General features: G+C 36.2%; 1 protein-coding gene across 2 annotated transcripts in view; it reads right to left on the bottom strand.

Annotated features, from left to right (window-relative positions):
- atp6v1h (ATPase H+ transporting V1 subunit H) overlaps positions 1 to 14,709 on the bottom strand; it is a 50,492-nt gene that overhangs the window by 25,394 nt on the left and 10,389 nt on the right. Inside the window, exons 7-9 of one of the 2 annotated variants that reach the window (XM_079613201.1) lie at positions 8,641 to 8,694; positions 7,489 to 7,586; positions 6,031 to 6,223 (exon numbers count right to left, since the gene is read on the bottom strand). In XM_079613201.1, coding sequence (XP_079469327.1) covers positions 6,031 to 6,223; positions 7,489 to 7,586; positions 8,641 to 8,694 — 345 coding nt within the window. The remainder of the gene's footprint in view (positions 1 to 6,030; positions 6,224 to 7,488; positions 7,587 to 8,640; positions 8,695 to 14,709) is intronic. The other variant, XM_079613202.1, reaches the window with a different exon arrangement.

Genomic DNA, 14,709 nt, shown 5'->3' with positions numbered 1-14,709 from the left:
GTTTGTTTGTCTAATGCATCTTTTGTGTTACTTGACCTTGATGTCTGCGTTTCAAAGCCATCTCAACTCATAATATAATTTCCTTCAAGAGCAATGGGCCATCCTTAAATATCAGAAGTGCTTCAGTGACAGATGTATGAAAGTACACAGGCTACACCGTAATTGAAATGCAGCAAACTTTTATTGGACAGTAAAACAAAGACAGAACACCGTTCCCCAGGTCGGCACAGTAACTTTTAAACAATAGCAGAGTACTCTAACTCAATTTGAGCGTTCCAATACAAAGGCAGAGAAAGGTAACTCGTGTTACGGTGTTCTGCCTTGGTTTCTCCTTTGCTTTTGTAAGTTATTGTTAGGACAACCCATTATTTTCTCGAAAAAAACAACATGAAATTGACTCAAGATACTTATCTACATGATAAAGGAGGACCTGAATGTCCCAAAAATATCAATAACTAATTTTCGACCAAAAATTAATTTACTGCCTTTTGCCTTTGTAGGGCAGGATAGATATATAAATAGAGATAGAGAGATATAAAGTAAATATACTTTATATACAGATTATAAACAGACTGAAGAGAAAGAAATTACTACGTTATGCTCATTTATATTGTATTCATCCGTTATATGGGTGTTCTCTTGGAGAACTGACTCAGACCAAGTGATTTACCAAATCATTCCTATATACCGGTAGTCACATTTCTATACTGAGAACAGACAGACAGAGCTGTGCAGTTAATTACGTAACATCAATACAGAATGTTGGCTATATAGATGGACAGAGCAAAAAATAGATAAAGAGAGATATAGTGAGAGATAGAGAGATCAGTGGACAGATAGGTAGACAGACAGACAAATTCTATGAAGGAAACATTTTCGTTCACGGTTCCTTGCTGGTGGAATGATCTACCCGCCTTCATCCAGAATGCAGAATCCCTGACAACATTCAAAAGACAGCTGAAAACTCTTCCGTGAGCACTTAAACTCATTATAAAAATGATTCCCTATTCTAGCTTATGCTACTCTAAGCCATGTCTGAAACTGTATTTTAAGCACTTCTTGTATTTGTTTGCCTCTTCACGATGAATCGTTGATGCATTTAATTTGTAAGTCGGTTTGGATAAAAGCGTCTGCAAAATGAATAAATTTAAATGTACTATATAAACTTTGAATAGACTATAGAGAAAGAAATAACTATATTATGTTAATTTGTACTGTATTAATCAGTCATATTTGTTGTCTATTTCATTTAATTGCATCTGTTCTTTTGTGGAGAACTGACAATGGTGATGTTCCCACCATTCCCATTTAATCAAATCTCTATAGTGAGAACAGAGCGACAGAGCTGTGCAGTTGATTATATAATATTGATAAAGAATGTTGGCTGTATAAGAATAAAAATGCTAAACTACAGGCCAATCTCCTCAATCTTGAGTATTTAAAGTATTGATTTAGACCTATATATAACAGTGGTGAAGAGTGTACTAATGTGAAACATAAATAATGGCAAATATGCAGAGGCAGATCCATTGATAGCTGCAAAATGGAAGCCACGTAATCATAGACAGGCACGGAGAGAGAATACCTGGTCAGGACAACTTAATAAGCTCTTGAGCAGGTGAGATGAATGAAGCGCTGCACTCTAATTCAATACTGTCAGCGACATGGACAATGAATTCATTACACAACTCTAATACCAACAGAGCCCAGCTTTCAGGGTTAATTTGAACATTAACTGTAGCCTGCACCAAGAAACGCCATGTGCGGGAAAATGAAATGCAGAATAAGAGTAACAAGCAGTCTGTTTTCGTGCCTCGGCTATGTATTAAACAAATATGCCCCGGCAGAGGAAAAGTAATAAGCCCGATGGAAGATAAAATGCCTTAGGACTACATTTAGTCTAGCACTATATCCTAATTCAAATAATCAACATGAGCAGGAAGGGCAATATAGGGGAACAAGTTTTTTTCCGTTTCTAGTCTCTAAAAACCAATCACTGAATGGGCGATGACGCCAGAGTGTGGAAGAGATTAAAATGAGCGCTTTTGTCAATCTGCAACCTTAATAAGGTAATAATGGGGTTCTTAGTATATTCACCATGAAAGCTCTGGGTAAATTAAATCCTTTCAGAATAAAAGAGTGAGTGATCCGCTAATGGACTTTGAAGAGGATACCTTCTGCTGAGCGATGCCCTGATCTGAAAAAAGTGAGAAAACAGACACACCCTTCCATCTGAAATGGATTCAGCACATGTACCGCTTCATTAACTATTTTCACACACACAAAAACAATATATATATATTTTTTACATTAGACTTAATGAGCTTTCATTATATGGTGCCTTTACTTATTTTAATTCAGCAGATGCTTTGCATTCTATTTCCACAGCGACAGTGCTTAGTAAATGATTGGGGTTAAGTGTCTTTCTCTTAAAGGGCATATTGCAGGTTTTTTTTTTTTTCAGAATTAATATATAACCTTGTATGAAAATACCATATGAAGAGTAAATGCATGATTAAAAATTGTTTTGCCAGACATAAGGGCACAAATTTAGTAGAAAACGTGACAGTTTCCTCGACCGTGTTGAAAACACGCTTTTTTTTCACCACCGCGTCATATTACGTCACAATGGGGAGTCGTTTGCCGGGCGCTGCGTTCGCTCAGTGCAGAATAGGCTGGTATTATGTTGAAGCGGTCGTGATTCAGTGTGTTTTCGGTGGTTATTGTATTTCAATTAATAATTATCGTGATAAATGACTGTGAATTATGGCCTGTCAGGACATCGAGTCCACAGGTTTCCGAACAAGATAAAGGACGGTGCTATCTTCCGTGTTTGTGTGCGTTTTGTGCAGGGTAAGAGACGGGACTTCACTTCTGCGTCTGCTTTTAGCGTTCACTATGGACTGCATGATTATAATCCCGGCGATATGATGAGTTAACGTTACGGCCAGAGGTGTAGTGGTAAAAAAAGAGGTGGGTAAACTATAAATTCTGGTGAACCACGACGTGGTCACCCGGTAAGGTGGGCCACTGCGTACCGGTGTGTGTTTTTTATCCTGATGACATCGCTATAGGCATCATTTGATGGTACTACCAAGGGTATCACTGGTTGTTCCCTCATCATAGGTCACACAATCACTAATCAATTAATACATTAATCTAAATTCTTGTTAAAAAGACTCAAGAAGGAATAATATGGTTGAAATCTATAAAGTTTACTAAATGACAAAACAGAGAGAACAAAAATATTTTTAACCCGTAATTACAAAACAAAAACGGTTGTTGTATTTTTAAAAGGCAAAGTTGAACACCAAAATTTTAATTTGAACTGTAGGCTACACCAAATGCTGCGCAAAAAAATAAATATTGACGAATTTTTGTTTATTACTTGTTGCCCCTTAATTAAACATTTAAAATATTCACAAATTAATATGGATTTTGTTGTTGTTGATTTATTTTTCTGAGACAAAATTAGAACCTGGAAATTATATTAATCCCGCAGTACTGAATGAGAAGAGCCATATGTCTCTGGAACCACAGCTTACAGAAAGGTGATTTATAGGCTAGCCTAATGATAATAAATGTGTCTGAAAAAATAACGAGGCATTTTAATTGTTTATTAGGCTAAAAACTATTGTTTTCTAAATCAGTGTCGGTTAAAAAAATATCTCCATCTCCGCTGTTATGCAGATGCGCTTTTAGAGAGAAATGCACCTTTCATACGCATTACATAATCAGAAGGTATTAGCTTTCGATTTGAATGTGTTCGTTTTGAAGTGGACATTTCAAGCTTTAGCCGCGCTCCAGTTCACGGAGATCATGAAAGCGCGCCTGATTGTTTTATTTTATTTGACAAAAGCACAACGTTTCTTGTTATTGCGAGTTTACACAAATAAAAGTAGTTGCGAATAATGTATTATTATTTTCTGTATGACCAGAAATGATAGAGTATTTTAAATTGTTTCCCTGTTGATAAGTGTTCGCGCCCGCGCGTCCGTGCCATGCAGTGCGCGCTCACACTCCGCTCCACAAACGCTTGGATATGCGTCAAAATCTTGTGTTTATTTGTGATAATCTTAGGCTAGCCCTCTATTATTATGGTTTAACCCGCGCGGCTACTGACAGTAATGCAGCGCAATATGAAAGACTTCGTCTTAGGTTTAACAACCTATGAAACTAATAATGAACAATATGAAACTAAAACGACATAGCCTGCTTAATTTAAAATGGCTTAGGAACTATATGCTATTTAGAGGTGGATAAACGCACTTTGGAGGTGGATAAACGCTATTTCAGAATTTTGGGAGGTGCCCAAACGGCGTTTACGTGCGTTTAGCCTCCACTACATCCCTGGTTACGGCGATATGTGCACACTGTCCAGGCTCCTTCATCGGGCCGCCCGGTCCGCCGTCAGCATGTGGGTCGGCCACCGGTGGGAAACATGACGCTCACGGATCCGTCAGAGATCACTTATTGTACATTTATTTTACAAAATGTGCCTTGTCTTAATTTAATTCATTAACGTATCCTCCATAAACTTGTAATGTCTTGCAAGTCTGCAGCCGACACTTATTATTATTATTATATAATTATGTTCATTTTCAATCTGTACTCTGAATTGTAATGTTTGTGTTGGCTGTTTCTACATATAAAATTTGTATACAGTAAGAAAGTTGTGATTGTGATTTTTTTTTTAAATCATTATCACCAAGTGGGGCCATTCAAAGCCTTTATAATGTCCCTCTTTCTCTGGAAACTGTCTCCTAATGGCTGACACACACATGCAGGTAAGGGTCTAAATACTAGCTTTGCTATTGCCTGACACATAATTACAATATTGTGATCTGAGCATAGTGTTATACATATCGTCGGCTAACGTGAATACATCTAGCCTATAAGCTAACACTGTTCTCTCATCGAGACCCGACTCCCCGTTCTCCTCATACCACAGCTCAATGCGTCTCCTCTGACCGTTGTTTTGTCTAATCCTGACCTGTCTACTCTCTTGGCTTCATATCAGGCTCATAATTATATGGCTGAGGTCCGTCATACGAGTAAACATTTAGGCTACAATTTCCACAGCGTCCGAACTGTCATTGCGATCCATTGCTTTCCTATTGTTTACTTTGACCGCTCTCCCCCATGCTACGTCACTTCCGGTTTGGCGGTTTTCAAATGCGGAAGTAAAATTTTCTCACAAAAATGACTCCAGAAGCCTAAATAGCCTTTTATAAGTATATGTTTATATTTAAATCTAGTTCCTACATTATTGTTCTATACATTGGCGCACTGGGTACTCTAACCTGCAATATGCCCTTTAAGTGTCTTTAAAATGAAATGTCGTTGCTCTGAGAAATGTCTCACGTTTTGCAAGAGGTCTCGGTTCAAATCTTGCTCTAATGGCCTTTTCCCCCTCCCCAAATAAACAGCATTGTTCACTAGCAGATATTCAGTGGGGGTTGAAAAGTCAGTGATCACTTTGAAAATCTGGAATTCATAATCAAATTTTAACCTGTAAATAAAAGAGTTTGATCAATTTAGAAAGAAAAAACATTCAAACTTAATCAAAAATATTTTTGGACTATTTATAGGTCTCTAATTAAATAAGCAAATGTTTGTATAATACAACAAAACACTAAAAATACTTGCCGGTAAATTTTAATTTAGAAATATGCATAAAAAATGCATTTTAGCTGGTGGCCTCAGATTTTTGGACAGTGGTATGTTTAGTTGCACATTTTTTTGCAATTTCAATGTAATGGAGAGCAGAAGAATGAGTGGTGGAGTAGGAGTGCGTGTCTGAGAGGATTCAGTGTGAAATGACCTATTAGTTTAATGCATCTGAGTCAGTCGCAGACTTTTTTTTTAGGATGGCTGAAATAAAAGCCCCACTAAATAGGGTCTACAATCACATAATGCTATTTTTAAAAAGCCACCAGGCTGATTTTAAAAAGGAAATTTGATTGCCACTACTGCATTCAGTTGCATTCACAAAGTCAGGAAAGGAGACTGGGTTTTCATGACACATACCCTGAAAGCAGCCAGGATTATGCGAGTGACCTTCTCTTTGACAGACTCCTGAAGGATGTCGGAGAGCGCCGGTACCACGTTGTAGCGCCGCAGCTGTTCACAGAGTTGAGGGCTGAATGCCAGGAGCCACACGCAGAAGATCATCTGATACTGCAGCTGGAAGCCACACTTATTGCTCAGCACTGCCGTGATGCTGAAAGATGCACAAACAGAACAGTCGAAGTTAGTAAACAGTGGGGCATCTCACCCCTAATGGTCTGCTGAGAGGATGCTCTTCACAAAGTTAGTCCTGATGGTTTGATATGGGGGGGGGGGGGGGGGGGGGGGTGATAGACCACATTTTTGTGATGTATAATGAGACCATTACATGAAAGACATTTTACTTGAGAGGCAAGAAAAAGAAAATTATCTTCAGAGAAGCCTCATTATCCTTTTTTTTTTACTCTATCTGTACACTAGCAAACAAAAGAACCTTCATGATCACAGGGCTAAAACCTGCTAGGACAATGAGAGCTGCTTTCTTGTTCAACAAGATTTGTTCTTCATAAAAGCGGCACGAGTAGAGCACATAGTTAATTGTGTGCGGTAAGCATCAAAACAAATTTAAAAAAAGAAAGATATTACAGGGTTTGCCCTTCTTTTGACCAATCAATTTACATAACTTTTCCATGAACTTTCCGGTTGTTTGTTTATCAAAACTACTGGTTACAGATTTTTCTCAAACGGAGCAATTCCTAGCCAATTAAATATTTTAATTTAATTTTTTTATACAAATGAAATGATAAAACATTAAATAAATACATTTAAATACATACTACCGTTCAAAAGTTTGAGGCCAATACTTTTATTCTGAAATGATGCAATAAATTGATTAAAAGTGACAGTAAAGACATTCATAAAGTTACAAAATAGTTTTATTTTAAATAAACGCTGTTCTTTCTATTCATCAAAGAATCCTGAAAAATGTATATAAAAAAATATAGCACAGCTGTTTTCAACATATAATAATTATAAATGTTAATAATAAATGCAGCAAATCAGCATATTAGAATGATTACTGAAGGATCATGTGACACTGAAGACTGGAGTAATGGCTGCTACATTTTAAAATGTATTATAATATTAAAAAGGTATTTTAAATTGTAAAAATATTTCATAAATAACAGTTTTTACTGTATTTTTGATTGAATTATTTCTGAATGCAAAATGGAAGTGTATTTTTTATAAAATAAAACATAATAATATTAAAAATGATTTAATAAAATACTGTTAAAAATATAATTCATTTCTATGGTTTCTCCAGGCCTAGAAATCACGATTATAAAATCCTCAAATACCTATAGAGAACCATAACCAGATTTCCATAACTATGGGAGCTTAATATCTCACATGTATTGTCTACTATGTGCAGTATTACACAAAACAAGACCTACATATTAGTGTGAAAGTGAGTATTACCAGTTCACTCCGTCAGCCTCCACCCAGGCGAATCTGTATTCATTCACTCTCAGCATCAGCTGCAGGCAACCAGCGACACACTGAACGTACTGGGAGCTCTGTGTGGGTCCGAAGGAAAAATACACATACACGACACACACGCACAAATTAGCATGCACACAAACACAAAAGGACAACACGATCAGAACACAAAGAACAGATCAGTTCAGAAAAGCAGGGAAATGGATGCATGAAATAACAAGCCCGTCCTTTTCCGGTACTAGCAAAGGAACACAGTGAAACTAAGCTGCTCAAGCAGCATTTACACAATTTGGCATTCACTTATGCACGTGCAGTACGAATCTGACTTATAAAAAACGCCTTTTGGGTAACATGCTGGATCAAAGAGACAATCCCACAATGCAGCAGAGAAAAAGCAGCAGCCTTGAAACCTGGACAGAGTGAGTGAATCATAGAAAGATGTTAGAGGAGATGTGGCTGAGAGGAGAGAAGAGACTCAGTCATTAACTGGGGGAGATGATGCTGTATATCAGCACCAATGTATAAAAGCAGAGTGGTCCAGAGAAAAGAAGAGACAGGGAGGCAGGTCATGTTGAATAGCAAAGTGGAGACATCTAAAGTGCCATGAGAGGAAATTTGAATTAAAATGTGCGCCCGCTTGCATTGCGCCAGCAGATTTTGACTCGCGACATGATGAAAAGAAAAAAAAAATATTTATTTTCTAACGAACTCTAAAAAGTACAAAAAGAAATGAAAAAGGAAGATCACTATAGTGCAAAACAAAAGCCTTCTGGTCCTTTCAAACGATCAATTCTAGTGGTGTCTCAGGAAAAAAAAGAAGGAAAAAAGAAAGAAAGAAAAGCAGCTGAAATATTGGAATTATGACCACAGCCACTGGCAAGAGAGGAAAGAATCTTTGTAAAAAAAACAAAAAACACGTGCGGACAGACAAAAAAGGTGTGTTATAGAAGTGCAGCTGTAGGAAAAAGTGAAGAGATTCACAGTGGATATGAATGGAGAAAAAAGCAGTGGACAAGAAACAGCATGTGCTGTTCTCGGAAAAGCGAGGGGTGAAGATCCCAGCCTCTGAAAGGGGATGGAGGCTCGTTCACACAGCTGCACATCCGCCTCCTTCATCCATGACATACTCACTTCAGTGGGGGAGATGGTCCCTGTTCCAGGTTCAGCACCTGTACCATGTAGTTTCTAACAAAAAAAAGATAGAAAAAAAAAAATCTGTGATTTTGGGCCTCTTGTTGGAGAGCTTGAACTTGAGCGGTATGCTCGGACAATGATGGCAGGAATATAGATGACTCCAGAGTGAGTGAAAAGGCTTGTTCGTGGCAGGCAATCGTCTAAAATTCTGTGGGAGAGCAAATTCATTTCGATCTCAGCAGCACTGCAAAATGAAATGCTCAAGCCTGTTACAAGAACCAAGTCACAATTTGGGTGAAAAAACCTGCAGCAGGCATCTAAAATGAAAACCAAGACAAGACATAGTATATATAGTCATTTTTGGCTTAGAATAGACAACATCCCGGATTCATATTCGGAGCTTTCGCAGCTTAGCTACAATGAACCGAATTTATGGTGTGCACTGTGAATGCTAATAAACATGAACTGCTTTGAGAGGTCTTCTATTTATGATTTTCCACATTCATTAATTCAGAGGTCCCTCAGGCTATAATATGAAACCGCATGCAAAACGCAACGTCCTATTACCGTAAGGTGATTTGTAGGGGAACTTAATATGAAAGCTGGACTTTATCACACTATCTAGACGCATTCACTTAAAGCCAACATTCACTATATGAATACAAAACAACTTGTATGAATGATTGACTTTACAACTAATACCTTGAACAAAGTATCTGTAATGCCTTAATCAATAGTTCATTCATTTTAAAAGGCATTTCATTATATGATACTATTAATTCACTATTAATATATTATTTAATAAGAACATAAAAAAAAGAATCAATTCAAATTCAAATTCATGCAAATCGTAACAGTCATGTTTTCATTCACTCTTTTCACTTTGGCATCAAATCAAGCCATCTAATGCAGTACGTTATATGTCACGGATATACACTCTGCTGAGGTGTTATCACTGTGCCGTTCACTTGAGCTCAAAAATTATTTCAAAGCCATTTGATTGTTTTTCTAATAAAAAGCAATTGGAAAACATATTGGAAGTGTCAGTAGGAAAAAAGAGGGATGTTTTCAGTAATTAAACCAAAAGCATAGCTTTATTTATATTAATTTTTTTTTTTTTTTTTTTATTAAAACAAAAATTACATCTGTACTTTAAAGGTTGTACCCTACCGTTCAAAAGTTTGGGGTCAGTATGTTTGTTTTTGGTTTCTTTTGCAAGAACTTTTAATAAAAGTGACAGTAAAGAACTTAACATTGTTACAAAAAGGTTCTATTTCAAATAAATTCTGTTCAGTTGAACTTTCTATTAATCAAAGAATTAAAAAAAACATTACTATTAAGCAGCACAACTGTTTTTTACCATTGATAATAATAAGAAATGTTTCTTGAGCAGCCAATCAGCATATTAGAATGATTTCTGAAGGATCATGTGACAGTGCTGAAAATTCAGCTTTGCCATCAATAAATTACATTTGAAAATAAACTAAAACAGTTGTTTTAAATTGTAACAATATTTCACAACATTATTGTATTATTTACTGTAGTTTTGATCAAATAAATGCAGCCTTGGTGAGCGATATGTACTTTCAAATCATTAAAAGAATATTTAGTGCATCAGGCACAGGCAGTGTATATCAGTAGTGGGGACACATTTGTTTACTTTTTGTGTGTGTTTTCACTGGAAAACATAACAAGCCATTGAAATGAGATCAATTTTAGTTATGATGGTGGAAATCAAATCCGCCATGGCAAGAAGAGGTGGGGACATGTCCCACCCACCCCCACTGTAAATGCCTATGAAAACGAGATTCTGACATGTTGACGCAGAACTTCAAATATTTAATGCAATCAAAACACTTGTCCTGTTGCTGGTACTGCGTGTGAATGGAAGGTCATCTTAAAACATGTGCATACAAATCACATCTTTGCACTTTAATGCAAATGGATTCCAGTTCAGGCTTGTGAAACAACACAAAACATGTTTGAAGGTTATCTAAATAAAATAAGATTAAGAACACACTCAAATCCAAACAACAAACACATACTCTCACTGCTTACTAACTAGGCGCAAGATTAAGTTTCCAATAAGCCATTTTTCTCTCCACACAGAATTCTCTCTAAACACACTAAACTGTTACGTGACACAATCACAGCCAATCAGAAGATATTTGATGTTTAATGTACAGTTGTGAGTTGTGACAAAACATCCTGCCAAACTAGTTAGGACAAAACTCAGATATACTTAGAAATAGGGGTGAGCGATATGACCAAAATCTTATATCACGATTAGGAATGTGCGCAAGGACTAATTTCATTAATGTTTAAACGGAAATTTAGCAACTGACTACCGGTAGTTGATTAGGGTAGTCTAACCCCCCAGGAAACAGTCTGTACATGCGATCCATTTCAAATAGACTCCTTAATCTATGAACAGTCAAATCCCATACTGAACAGCGCTAATATAGTTCAGACACATGCTATGGTGCCTTGCATTATGATCATTGCATATTAAACTGAAGCATTCTCTTAAAGGAATAGTTCACCCAAAAATGACAATTTTGGTCATCATTTACTCACCCTTATGTTGTTTCAGTATATTCAAAAGAAAATATTTTGAAGAATGTTGGAAAGCAGACAGTTGACGGTAGCCATTGACTTCTACCGTAGTAGGAAAAAAAATACTATGGAAGTCAATGGGGACCATCCACTGTCTGGTTTCCAACCTTCTTCAAAATATCTTCTTTTGCATTCAACAGAAGAAAGAAACTAATATAGGTTTGGAACAACATGAGGTTGAGTAATTGATGACAGAATTTTCATTTTTGGGTGAACTAACTCTTTAAACTACGTTAGTCATATTTATTTAAATCAACTGAATGACTAGGCAACGCAGGACCAATAAGTTCGAAACTAATAGCCTATTATAAACATATTTCCTCAAATAAAAGTTAGTCCACACAAGTCAGCACTTTAAGGTATTGTTGTTCATTACCACGGTAACCGTGAATGCGGTTCTCGTGTAGGAAAAGTATCTGTACACATGACGGGTGGCAAAATCACAAGAAAAGCTTGACCTGTACTGACAACTACATATTATTTAAGCATATTGCAACTGATCAAGTAAGTTTCATTCATAATTTTTCTCCTTTAATCCGACATAAAATTTCATACCAGTAGTATAACAAGCCTATAAGCAAGCTTAATTGTTATATACTAGTTTGACATGACAAGAAAATGGAAAAGTTGTAAAAAGTAACATTAATGTGACGGTAATTTAAACGTTTGTCCTTTGTCAAACCTTTGTCAAAATACAAAGCAAACCATTCAATGTGCTAAAAAAATTAAATAAACGACTTGTATTTCCAAGTCGACTAGCAGCAGAAGTATCGTATAATCAACTAGTCAAATAGTCTCGCACAACCCTAATCACATTATGCTATATATGGTTCATTTTATTTCACCATAACAATATAGTTATGTTTGCTTTAAACAAGGTTTTTGTTATCAATATGTTTGATACCTTTTAAATTGAATAATTCTTGTCACCAATTTTAATATGACAAAAAACTAATACTAGCCTAACATAAGTATAAAAAAAGATAAAGTTAAGAACTGCAATAGAACAAAGACAAGTAAAATAGACCTACCTGAAAAACTTCAAGCACTAGAAATAAGAAATACTATATAAAACACTATTAATTATATATGCAATTTACACCGTGCAAGTTAAATGTACATTCATTCTTATTAAAGTTACAAAAGTGATTCAGTCAAGAGCAGAGTGATTTTCTCTTTTTCTTTTATTGTCTGATTAACATTAATGATAGATAGCAGCAGTTATATTAGGCAGCTGTCACTTAAAAGAGCAAATGACAGATCCAATACACTGATACACACGCGTTTTCTTTTTCAACCATAAACGTTGAAGACAAGCCATCATGACTTTGTTTTTCCACAGACATTTTGACACATAAGTGTGTGTATTTGACCATTCAAGCCCAAATTGGCGGCAAAAAAGAACTCGAGTTCAGTACTCGAGCACTGTATGAGCACTGAGCAGCGTCTTCATGTGCCAGCGTCTCTCAGAAACAGTCTCTCAGACAGCACGCGCACATAGCAAAATTAGTTCTCTTTCACTGGCATTGTGCTTCAATGGTTTAAAATCACTTGTTTTTAAACTGCAATGCTTAAAAAAAACGAATGCAAATGATAAGCTTTCATGACGGTAACATCACTTGAACATGACCGCAATAGAGATGATAGTCCAAAATCTACCGGTTGACAAATTTCTACCAGTTAATTTCTACCACCCAGCCTTACATGGAAACGAGCTTTTACCTCTTGATCATTTATAACGTCCCTCCTGGTACACTAGCAGCCTTGGATTGACACATATATCAAGCATATCTACACTAAAAAGGTATAGTGGGGCATAGAACAAAAAAAAAAAAAGTGTCAGAAACATAATACAAGATGTTGTCTCACCAATTCTCTCAAGCAAGTAACACATAACCTCCAGAATAATACTATGCTGAACCGGCACATCAGTGTTTTTTGTTTTTTTTGTTTTTTTAAAGCAAAGAAGTTGGTACCACCACAAGTAAGGTCAACCCCTGTGTCCCATGTGAGGGTGGTAAATGACTCAAGCTACGGCACTTAGCACCACAACGCCCCTGAGTGAATGTCTTAATCTGTATCTGTGGCTGGCCTGCAGCAGCAGAGCTCACAGCTCAGCTCATTCTGAGTCAGGAGGATCCAGGTTCAAATCGTGCTCTAGGCACTTCTCGGTTCATTCTTCTTGTTGTGCCCTTTATATAAAGCACTCTGCTGCAGTAGTGGCCTGGCACGGCTGCCTCTGCAGATCTCGACCCCCTACTGTGTACATGCAGGATACGAGGAGTGACACAGTACAAATGCACTCGTTCCTGTGCAAGTGCTCCTTGACAAATGGGTGGGATCCAAAATTCTGAGATCATTAGTGAAAATGCTTGTATTTTGCAATCAGTTTATTATATTATATACTGTAAATGCACAATTATAATTTTTTTAATATTATATAATGAATTTTCAGAATTTTCTTTAATCAGACTGACTTTTTTCCTTTACCAATTCTCCAATGATTTTTTCAGACATGTTGTGACTTCTAGATACCGTAAGTATTTTATATAATGTAAAAAAACTATTCGCTAATGAAATTATGAAATTCAAATTTGTGAACCAGTTAAAACAATTCAGTGAAAACAAATGACTCAATACATGCTAAAATGCTCACAAACTACACATCACTATGGCTTGAAACTGCGTTAAAATTAATCGCATGCGTAACGCATTAATTTTGACAGGCCTAATTATTACATTAGAATATTACTATATCATATAATAATACTAATAATGCAAATATTCATGACTTTATCCGGCCTAGAAAGGACGATTTTAAAAGTCCTTGATATTTCCAGGTTTTACATTCAACCAAGTTTGAAAACAAATCTAGATATAGTGCTTAATCCAATATTTCTTAATTTATTTGACGTTTTAGAAGTTTCTCTTTGTTTTCAGGAATAAATTAGATTTTGAATCCCAAATTTTCAATGCGGTCTCAGACTTTTGGCCTTGATACAACAGAAATATTTCATTTGTAAATGTTACTGATAAAGTTAATAAACTAAACAACTAACACAAACAGCCTTCTTCCATACGGAGGCTTTCTTTTTAAAACCTAACAAGAAACTTAAAAGGAAAACAGCACATGGCCAGAGCTTTGACACATCACAAATTCTTTTATGTCTCTGCTTGCCTTTCAAACTCCAGTGAAAAGAAGATGATTGAAAACAAGAAAGCGATGGCATCTTTTGAAGTTTCATTGTATTGGAAATTTTACATCATAAGGCACAGAGGCAGCACGGGTAATGCACAAAGATCCAGATACAGTAGGTTATGTTCAGTGACTGACAGTAGAAGCAGATGTTTTAGATAAGGTGAAGAAGATCTTTTCAAAAAATAGAGAGCTATCTGTGTAGCAAAAGCGTTCCTCATTTGAAAATAAGAACCTTTCAAATAAAATCAATG

The sequence above is a fragment of the Phoxinus phoxinus genome (genome assembly GCF_949152265.1).
Source record: "Phoxinus phoxinus genome assembly, chromosome: 5".
Taxonomy (NCBI): domain Eukaryota; kingdom Metazoa; phylum Chordata; class Actinopteri; order Cypriniformes; family Leuciscidae; genus Phoxinus; species Phoxinus phoxinus.
The sequence above is the reverse complement of the archived record's forward strand: the minus strand, read 5'-3'. Positions and strand labels throughout refer to the sequence as shown.